General features: G+C 42.0%; 1 protein-coding gene across 2 annotated transcripts in view; it reads left to right on the forward strand.

The window, feature by feature from the left end:
• Positions 1-9,390, forward strand: part of LOC105470983 (p21 (RAC1) activated kinase 2) — a 95,348-nt gene extending 85,958 nt beyond the window's left edge. Inside the window, exons 14-16 of one of the 2 annotated variants that reach the window (XR_011619498.1) lie at positions 6,076-6,213; positions 7,035-7,290; positions 9,024-9,390. Coding sequence is in view for 1 of the 2 variants with exons in the window: in XM_071090582.1 (XP_070946683.1) it covers positions 6,076-6,213; positions 7,035-7,121 (225 nt within the window). In the remaining variant the exon portion in view is untranslated. Of the gene's footprint in view, positions 1-6,075; positions 6,214-7,034 lie in introns of both variants that reach the window. The other variant, XM_071090582.1, reaches the window with a different exon arrangement.
• Positions 9,391-11,302: the final 1,912 nt, after the last annotated feature.

An 11,302-nucleotide genomic window follows, 5' to 3' on the forward strand; every position in this document is an offset into this window, starting at 1 on the left:
TCAAACTCTTGACCTCAGTTGATCCACCCACCTTGGCCTCCCAAAGTGCTGGCATTACAAGTGTGAGCCACTGTGCCTGGCCACTTCTTTTTCTTTTAAATTACCATATGTGGTTCGACATTATCACTTATTAAGGAAATGTAAATCAGAACCTCAACAATCAGTGGCTGAGGCAAGAGAATTGCTTGAACCCAGGAGGTGGCAGTTGCGGTGAGCCAAGGTGGCCAAGAGCTACTGCACTCCAGCCTGGGCGACAGGGTGAGACTCTATCTCAGAAAACAACAACAGCAAAAAACCCACCCCAACAGGATAACACTTCCAACTACTAGAATTGTTATACTCAAAAAGACAATAATAAATGTTGGTGGCCAGGTGCGGTGGCTCACACCTGTAAACCCAGCACTTTGGGAGGCCGAGGTTGGGAGTTCAAGATCAGCCTGACCAACATGGAGAAACCCCATCTTTACTAAAAATACAGAATTAGCTGGGTGCGGTGGTGGGCACTTGTAATCCCAGCTACTTGGGAGGCTGAGGCAAGAGAATCGCTTGAACCCGGGAGGCAGAGGTTGCAGTGAGCCAAGATCGCACCACTGCACTCCATCCTGGGCAACAAAGCAAAACTCTGTCTCCATAAATAAATAAATAAATGTTGGTGAGAAGATAAACTGGAACCCTTATTCATTGCAAAATATAAAATGGTACATCTGCCTTAGAAGACAATTTGACAATTCTGTATGAAGTGAATACTGGATTACCAGATGACCTAAGAGTTCCTCTGCTGGGTACAGACAGCAGAGCCAAGAGAATTACAATCATACATCCATACAAAAGCCTGCATGCAGCCTCAATTATTTACACTAAAAATGGAAATAATTCAAACCTGCTGAACAGTGGAATATTATTTGGTCATAGGAAGGAAGTGCCAATCTGTGTTGCAGCACTGAGCCTTCAAAGTATGGTGCTAAGTGAAAGAAACTGAATAACAGATGGCAGTAGATTCTGGCCCTCTGTATCCTGAATGCTTTTCATCCCGTTGCCAAAGATTCCAGTTCATGTGCGCAGTTAAAGTACTTCTCTAGAGGTGATTAATTAGGGTACTTTTCAGAGCGATGTTTAAAGTCCTCTAATTTCATTCATTCATTTAGCCAGTATTGATTTGAGTACCTGCCGTGTGCTAAGCACTACTCAAAAGGCTGTCTAAAAGAACCCACACAAATTCCTGCTCTTACAGAACTTATATTCTAATGGGAAAAGAGAGAAAAACCAAATAAACAGAATAATGTGTAATATATTGAAGAATGGACTCTTGAGTGCTGAGACTGGCAGGAAGGAGGTTAGGGCGTTTACTTTCAAAAGGTGCTTGGAGAGCTGGGCACAGTGGCTTATGCCTGTCATCCCAGTATTTTGGGCGGCCAAGGTGGGAGGATTTCTTGAGCCTAGGAGTTCAAGGCCAGCCTAGGCAACATAGTGAGACCCCATCTCTACAAAAAAAATTTTAAAAATTAGCCAAGCATGTTAGTGTGTGCCTGTAGTCACAGCTAACTGGGACCATCCCGCCTCAGTGGGTGGGTCACTTGGGCCCAAGGAAGATGAGGCTGCCGTGAGCTGTTCTCACATCACTGCACTCCAGCTTGGGTGACAGCTAGGCCCTGTCTCCAAAAAAATACAATAAAAATAAATTTTAAAATTAAATCAAAAGCATGCATAGGGAGGGCTTCACTGAGGTGAGGTGACATTTGGACACAGGAAGTGCGAGAGTAATACTTACCTAAGGGGAAAGGATTCTAAACAGAAGGCACAGCACGTGCAAAAGCCCTAAAGCAGGAGCGTGCCTGGTGTATCAAGAGGTGATGACGGACCTCAGCATAGCTGGCCTCTGCTGAACAAACAGCAAGAGGTGCGGTCGATCTGCAGAGAAACCAGGCCAGGCTGTAGTGCCTTATGAGACCCTTGGAAGGATTCTGGCTTTTACTGGAGGCCAGATGGGGAAACTGTTAGAGAGATTTGAGCGGAGGAGTAAGTTGGTCTCCTTAGGTTTTAATAGGATTGCCCTGGCTACTTTGTTGAGAGATTCTTGAGGAAGGCAAAGGCAGAGCAGAAGACCAGTTAGGAGGCTGATGTAATGATTCAGGCAAGCAGTGATGATAGCCTCGACCAGGACGGTATCAGCGGAGGTGGTAAAAAGTGGTGGGATTCTGGATGTATTTTGAAAGAGGAGTCTACATGGGAGAGAGAAGACCAACGGGATCTGTTCCCAAGTAACTTAACTGCTTTCCTGTACAAAGCTGAAGAATATTACAGGACTGCGCCCACAGCCAGGAGTGCGCTTAGGCTTCAGAAGAGGCTCGCCTCCAGTGGCCTTCACTGTGACAAAAAGGTATATTTGAACCCCAGTGAGACTGGTGAAATCACCAGCGCCAGCTCCTATCAGCAGATCCAGAAGCTTTCCAAAGATGGGCTGATCTTCTGCACGCCTGTGACTATCCATTCCCAGGCTGGATCCCCCGCCCCCCGCAAAAAAAAAAAAAAAAACCCTTGGTCGGGCGCGGTGGCTCACGCCTGTAATCTCAGCACTTTGGGAGGCTGAGGTGGGCGGATCACTTGAGGTCAGGCGTGACCAGCCTAACATGGTGAAACCTTGTCTCTACTAAAAATTCAAAAATGAGCCAGGCGTCGTGGCGGGCACCTGTATTCCCAGCTACTCGGGAGGCTGAGGCGGGAGAATTGCTTGAAACTGGGCGGCAGAGAGATTCTGTCTCAAAAACAAAAAAACCACCTTGGCCCACAGGCATATGGGCATAACTGCTAATGCACAAATTACCAAAAAGGCAACATGGATGAGGAAGACGAGAATTCCGTCCCAGCTGCTCAGAAGACACTGTGAATCCACGAAGATTGGCCTTTACATGTACATGAAGTGAAGGGGGGACATGTTCAAAAACAAGCAGGTTCTTTGGGAACTGATTCCATGCTGAATATAGACAAGGCCTCAAGAAGCTTCTGGTTGACCAGGCCAGGGCACGTGGGTCTAAGACCAGGAAAGCACTGGTCCAAGAAGGAGAAAGTCATTAAGACTGTCCCAGGAGGAAGAAACTAAGAATAAAGGTCTCCCTCTCTTGTCTATACATAGCGGATCTTGGTGATTACATAGATCCAGTCATTCAAATAAAACAAGATTTTATCTGCCTAAAGGGGGGAAAAAGCATATTTGTAGGAATACAGAAGTAGCCAGGACCCAGCAAGCACCCAGACATCCAGTCAAAGTTTACCAGATAGGCAAAGGAGCAGGCGAATGCAGACTATAATGAGAAAAACATCCAGTCAACTGAAACAGACACAGAACTGGCACAGATAAAAGAATTACCACACAAGCTCATTAAAACAGTCTTACAACTGCATTTCAGTTGTAAGAACTTTAAATGCATATTGCTTAGTGAAAGAACCCAGTCTAAAAAGGCTACGTATTGTTTCAACTAGAGAGAGTAAAAATGAAAACGATCAGTGGCTATGGGGTTTGGCAGGGCCGGAGGGTAGAGAGGAGGAGTAGATGAAGCACGGGGAGTTTTTTGGGCACTGAAGTTACTTTGTATGATATTATAATGGTGGACACTGGACAGTGTTCATTTTCAAAACCCATGGAACAACTAGGCACGGTGGTGCACACCCGTAGTCCCCGCTACTTGAAAGGCTGAAGCAGGAGCATCTCTTGAGCCCAGGAGTTCAAGGCCAGTCTGGGCAACATATCGAGACTGCATAAGAAAACTAAAAACAAAACAAAAAAGCCATAGGACTATATAATGTAATACACAGTGAACCCTAATGTAAACTGAGGGCTTTAGTTTAATAGAAACGTATCAGTATTGGTTCATTAGTAACAAGTGTCCCATAGTGTAATAATGCAGATAATAGTAACACTCCACATGAGGGAGGCTGCGTGTGGGAACTCTGTACTCTCTGCTCAATTTCCTGTAAACCTAAAACTTCTAAAAAAAAAAATAGTCAATTAAAAATAATAATTCAGGACCAGGTGCAGTGGCTCACACCTGTAATCTCAGCACTTGGGAGGCCAAGGTGGGCAGATCCCTTGAGGTCAGGAGTTTGAGACCAACCTGGCCAACGTGGTGAAACCCCGTCTCTACTAAAAATACAAAAATTAGTCGGTCATAGTGGTGCCTGCCTGTACCTGCAGCTACTCAGGAGGCTGAGATGCGAGAATTGCTGGAACCCGGGAGGCAGAGGTTGCCGTGTGCTGAGATCATGCCACTGCACTCCAGCCTGGGCAACAGAGCGAGACTGTGTCTCAAAAGAAAAATAGGCTGGATGCAGTGGCTGACACCTGTAATCCCAGCATTTTGCGAGGCCAAGGCAGGTGGATCACAAGGTCGGGAGTTTAAGACCAGCCTGTCCAACATAGTGAAATGCTGTCTCTACTGAAAATACAAAAAAATTAACTACTCGGAAGACTGAGGCAGGAGAATCGCTTGAACTCAGGAGGTGAAGGTTGCATTGAGCTGAGATTGCACCATTGCATTCCAGTCTGGGCCACAGAGCCAGACTCTGTCTCAAAAATAAATAAATTAATTAAATGTATAGAACTGTAGAGGAAATAATTAGAACTACATAAGGATTTTCTAAAGGGAGTTGATTAAATTAGGAAACATTCATATAAGGCAGTGTTTCCTTAAGCCATTACAGTAGTTTTATAGATCTAGGTAGTTACTAGTAATGATGACCTGGGATAATTTGTTTTTGGTTTTCATTTTTGAGACAGAGTCTTGCTCTGTTGCCCAGGCTGGAGTTCAGGGTGCAATCTCCACTCACTGCAACCTCCACCTCCCACATTCAAGCGTTCTGCCTCAGCCTCCCAAGTAACTGGAACTACAGGCGTGTGCCACCACACCCAGCTAATTTTTTTTTTTTTTTTTTTTTTTTTTTTTGAATTTTCAGTAGCAATGGGGTTTTGCCATGTTGCCCAGCCTGGTCTCGAGCTTCTGAGCTCAGGCAATCCACTTGTCTCAGCATCTTAGAGTGCTAGGATTACAGGCATGGGCCACCATGCCCAGCCTAATTTTTTTTTTAAGTCTTCACAAATCTCATTTTTTAAAATGATACGTATGACTTGAAAAAAATTTGAGAAAACTAAGCAGGATGATCAATGGTGAGATTGTGGTTATTTTTAATTATTAACATTGTTTTATTTTTTAAAGCAATATGGACTGGGCACAGTGGCTCACGCCTGTAATCCTAGCACTTTGGGAGGCCGAGGCAGATGGATCACTTGAAGTCAAGAGTTCAAGACCAGCCTGACCAATATGGTGAAACCCCATCTCTACTAAAAATACAAAGATTAGCTGGTCATAGTGGCATCTGTAATCCCAGCTACTCCGGAGGCTGAGGCAGGAGAATCACTTGAACCCGGGAGGCAGAGGTTGCAGTGAGCCAAGATTGCACCACTGCACTCCAGCCTTGGTGACAGAGTGAGACTGTCTCAACAAAAAAACAAAACAAAACAAAAGCAATATGCATCGCATTTATAACTAAAGAAAAACCAAATGTGAATCTAATTTTGGAAGAATAACTTAGAGAAATGTAACATCTAAAAATAAGAGGAAAGTATCAAATCTAAGTTTAAATGAGATAATGATAAGCCCAGTTTAGTATTTTATGATGATTTTCTTTAAAGAAGAAAAGTTCATAGACTTTATTCATGGCTCTGTGACTGTGCTGAGCTATCCTTTTCTTTTTTTGAGACAGAGTCTCTCTCTGTTGCCCAGACTGGAGTGCAGTGGCCGGATCTTGGCTTACTGCAACCTCTGCCTCCTGGGTTCACGCCATTCTCCTGCCTCAGCCTCCCGAGTAGCTGGGACTACAGGCGCCCGCCATCACGCCCGGCTAATTTTTTTGTATTTTTAGTAGAGACGGGGTTTCACCGTATTAGCCAGGGTGGTCTCGATCTCCTGACCTTGTGATCCACCTGCCTCAGCCTCCCAAAGTGCTGGGATTATAGGCGTGAGCCACCGTGACCGGCCGTGCTGAGCTATCTTAAGTGGATCAAAGATGTTCTTCTATTTTTAGGCCTTGTACCTAATAGCAACTAATGGAACCCCAGAGCTTCAGAATCCAGAGAAACTTTCCCCAATATTTCGAGATTTCTTAAATCGATGTTTGGAAATGGATGTGGAAAAAAGGGGTTCAGCCAAAGAATTATTACAGGTAAATTTAAAAATGATTTCATTTGGGGGAATAGTTGACTCTTGGTAACCAACAGAAAATTTTCCTAGGGCTAATAATTAGATTTCACTATTCATTGATCACTAGCGGTATGGCAGCTGCTGCAATTTAGGGTTTCATCCTATCATTCTGAGCAAACTAACACAGGAACAGAAAACGAAACACCGCATGTTCTCATAAGTGGGAGTTGAGCAATGAGTTGGACACAGGGTGGGGAACATCACACACGGGGGCCTGTCATGGTGCAGCGGGGAGGGGGGAGGAATAGCATTAGGAGAAATACCTAATGTAAATGATGAGTTAATGGGTGCAGCACACCAACATGGCACATGTATACATATGTAACAAACCTGCACGTTGTGCACATGTACCCTAGAACTTAAAGTATTAAAAAGGGGGGTTCATCTGCTGGAATTAAAATTCTGACAATACCACAGTGTGCAGTTTGTGCATAGTATCAATCCTCAGACCTGTTTACAGTCTGCGCCTAGTGTCGGTCCTCGGACCTGTTTACAGTCTGCGTGTAGTGTCGGTCCTCGGACCTGTTTACAGTCCTCAGACCTGTTTATTGCTGGCTTGCGTATATTTGTGTATATTTGTCAAACTGAAATGATTCTGCTTTCATTCAACTCTGAAAGTAATGCATTGATTATGTTAGTCTTATGAAGGTGTTAATATGTGTTTAGTTTATTAAATAAATTATGATTGACAAGTAGTCTTTGGGGCTTAATTGAACAAAATTATTTTGTTTCTAACCTGATGAATAGCACTTACACATTTATTTTTCCCCTTCTTTCTGGCAGCATCCTTTCTTGAAACTGGCCAAACCATTATCTAGCTTGACACCACTGATCATGGCAGCTAAAGAAGCGATGAAGAGTAACCGTTAACATCACTGCTGTGGCCTCATATTCTTTTTTCCATTTTCTACAAGAAGCCTTTTAGTATATGAAAATTATTACTCTTTTTGGGGTTTAAAGAAATGGTCTGCATAACCTGAATGAAAGAAGCAAGTGACTATTCTCTGAAGACAACCAAGAGAAAATTGCAAAAAGAAAAGTATGACTTTTATATGAACCCCTTCTTTAGGGTCCAAAAGGAATTGTGGACTGAATCACTAGCCTTAGGTCTTTTCAGCAAACAGCCTATCAGGGCCATTTATCATGTGTGAGATTTGCATTTTACTTTGCTGACTTTGTTGTAATAGATCCCATTCATTGTCCCCTTTGGGGTATTTCCAATACTTGAATGGCAGATTGGAGTTTTTCAGAGTATTTGTTTATCTGCTAGTCTTTCTCTCCTTCATAGCTTTCCTTTCCCTGGACTTGCTCCTTTTGAGTTGCTTTTGAGTTTCTCATGCCTAGGCAAGTGTAATAGAAATTATGTAGCTCCTTCTGTTGGCTAAGGAGCTCTATATAGTTTCACTTTGTATAAAAGTTAGGACCAGCTGTTGTTACATGTAATATTTTAGTTCAGAACTTGACCTGAAGGAAGGGAAGAAGAGTGTGTGATTTTTACCTTTTTTAACAAATGTGAAAAAGTCAGTTTTAGAAATTTCGTGGTAGTAAGTTTGGCATTTGTTACATGTATAGAGAGAAGACTAATAATCTCTATTTATAACTAAATCATTGAGATAGAAAAAGATTCCCATTGACTGTAGACTTCCCATTTTGTCTTCCCTTCTGCCTGTTTCCCCTTCAGGTTTGGCTCCAGGAACCAAAGTGATTTGTTCCTTGTTCCAACCTGGACTTTACGACTTTGGTTAGTGCCCTACCTTCCTCTTCTCTCCTTTCCCCCTTCAATTTGGAAATAAATTTCTGTATATGTTGCAATTTTAGATTTAGGTTTGTTCTTTTTGTTTTTCCTTAATCCTCTCTCACCTCACAGATACTCCCTCCCATGGCAAATAACATAATAACCAGTGAATTTTCGGAACTTAAAATTAGGTTTTTTCCACTTAAAGGAGAAAAATATTTGGGACTAGCAGAGGCAGAGTGAGAGATGTGGACCTTGGTGAGCTCTGATATAGTGAGAAGAGATTATACTCATGAAGGAGAATGTTTGTGTTACAGAGAAGCAGCTGATAGCAAATCGGCCGTGGGCGCATTGCCCGGGGTCATCATCAGTGTGGCATTGTCTGTGAGAACTTGAGTGACAGAGTATTTCTTGTGAATTTATAGATCATTTGAGATGTTGAGTTACTTTTTTTTTTTTTTTTCCAAATAAGTAGAGACTATTATAAAAAACAAGAAAGGAAAATGAAATGTGCGTGTTGATAGCAATAATTTGTTTCTTTTAAAGATTCTAAAAGGTCTGAGACCTGTAGCATTAATTATTTGAGTGCCCTCCTTTCTCCCCTCCCCTCCCTTTCTCCTCTCTTCTCTGCTTTCCTCTCCTCTCCTTCTTCTTTATTCGTAGTTTTGCTTTTGGAGTAGGTGTTGTTCAAGTATCAGTGGTTTGGTTCTGGCATTTTGTTCCCACCATCCCCTTCCCCCATGAACTTCCCCCCTGCTTCCCATCCTGCAGTAGAAATCATGAATAAAAAATCATTTTGCTGTTGTAGTATACATTGGGGAAACTAGAAGGGTTTTATTTCCATTATTTTATTCCCGCTATATCTATGTTAAGATACAATTATAAGGAGAGAAGTGACTTTTTCATTGATTAGGCAAGAAGGTTTTCAGAAAAATGAGTAAAATAATTAATGAAACATATTTAGAGCACTTAATGGTCTCTGTTTTCAATATAATTCTTGATTTCATTTTTCTCTGGAATATATTGGCCTTCTACAGCTATTACTGAATTACAGAAACTGGTTTACTTCTGGCAGAAAGCTGCAGTGCCACCTGAGTTCCACATTTTAACTTTCTGTGTAAACAGCTGGATGGATTGTGATAAAGAAGATGCTACCAATGAAATAGAAAACCACCTAGATGAGAAGACTGTGATCCTCGTGCCCTCAGAGGCACTTCCCTCCTAAGTCAAAGACCATCCTCATTGACTGTGTGCCAATGCCTCGTTTCAGGCTTGTGACTCAACAAAGGGCTTTTCCATTGATAGAAGCAGTTTGGGATTTGTAGTTACAGCTTCTTCGATAGTTACCTGCACGTCCATTGCTGGCAACTGACTTCAGTCATTAAAACCTGGCTCTTTGGTTAAGGGAGCTACACTGTGGTTTATTCTTAAGTTACGTGGATAAACTAACCTCTAACAGAAATATACTTTGGTTAATTTTGAAATGTGTCATTTTTAAACAAAATCTTAAAAGCAATACAGAATTGTGATTAATTTTAAATTAAAACATTCAGAACTTGTTGAAAGAAAAATTATATCTGAATCAAGATTCATGATTTTTATTTTTTATTTTTATTTTTATTTTTTGATACAGTCTCACTCTGTCACCCAGGCTGGAGTGCAGTGGTGTGATCTCAGCTCACTGCAACCTCCGCTTCCTGGGTTCAAGCAATTCTCGTGCCTCAGCCTCCTGAGTAGCTGAGACCACAGGTGCACGCCACCACACCCAGCTAATTTTTTGTATTTTTAGTAGAGACAGAGTCTCACCATGTTGTCCAGGCTGATCTCCAACTCCTCAGCTCAGGCAGTCTGCCCACCTTGACCTCCCAAAGTGCTGCAATTACAGGCGTGAGCCACTGCGCCTGGCCTCATGTTTTTTAAATAATTGCCTTTTATATCCCCCCTTTTTGTCATCACTTTAGAATGAAAATTCTCATTTAAATCTAAAAGTTACCTTAATAGTCCTCTTGTGTTATTAGGACAGTATTATTATAGTACTTATTTATTTTATTTTAGACTTAAAGTTATCTTCTCTTTTTCTTTTTTCTTCTGCTGCTTTTAGGGACAGTTAAAACTGGGAAACTATGAAACATGGAACATTTTATCCTACCTAGAATAGTAAACGAGTAATTGTGCAGCATAAGACACCAAGGCTAATACAACTCTATCTTCATGTATTGAGTGCCTGGCACATAGTATTTAATTCTCTTCTCTTTAACATATAAATGTTAAGCTGCTTACAGTCTAGTAACCACCAATTGTAAATGAGCCTGTGCCTTTAACAAGCAATTTTAAACTACCTATGAGTATTTCTTTATAGGGCTCACTTAAATACATGTTTGTATATACTGTATTCTGGCCAGAATAATTTTAGATCTGATCAGGTAGTAGCTAAAATTAAAAAAAAAAAAAAAAAAAAAAAAAAAGGTGCTTAAAGAATTTGCATCAATTTTTGAGTCTAAATCTTTTAAAATATACTGAGATCCACATCTAGTAAAATGGCAGTGTCAAAATATTACAGATTATAGTTAAAATCCAGATTAATACTCATTTGGGGTTTTTTTTTTGTTTTTTTTTTTTTTTGAGACGGAGTCTCGCTCTGTCGCCCAGGCTGGAGTGCAGTGGCGCGATCTCGGCTCACTGCAAGCTCCGCCTCCCGGGTTCACGCCATTCTCCTGCCTCAGCCTCCCGAGTAGCTGGGACTACAGGCGCCCACAACCGCGCCCGGCTAATTTTTTGTATTTTTAGTAGAGACGGGGTTTCACCGTGGTCTCGATCTCCTGACCTTGTGATCCGCCCGCCTCGGCCTCCCAAAGTGCTGGGATTACAGGCGTGAGCCACCGCGCCCGGCCTCATTTGGGGTTTTTTTATAGTAGAACTTCATTGTAATACAAAAAGCAGATTATCTTCCTGTCTCCACTCCCCCAGTAGGTATTGAAACTGGTAAAATCAGTTTTTTGATAGTGTTGTGTATATAAGAAAAAATATATACACGCCTTCTTTTTTCTCCCCCAACACATTGATTGAACACTCTGGCAAAGATGCTGTGGTGGGTGAGGTTGGAGTTAGAAAGAAGCAGGCACTGGCCGCCTTTGAAGGAATGGAAGTCTCTCCCATTCAGTCCTCTAGAGTGCTGCCGAGAGAGGCAGAAAGGAACGGGTGACCATTCTGCCAAGCACACTTCGATTCTTTATTAAGAGAAACAGTTATGTTTGGAATTCAATGTTGGAACACATTGGCTTTTTTTCCCTTGTTTTGATAGAAGTGGAATTAAGTA

This window comes from Macaca nemestrina, chromosome 2, assembly GCF_043159975.1.
Source record: "Macaca nemestrina isolate mMacNem1 chromosome 2, mMacNem.hap1, whole genome shotgun sequence".
Lineage (NCBI taxonomy): Eukaryota > Metazoa > Chordata > Mammalia > Primates > Cercopithecidae > Macaca > Macaca nemestrina.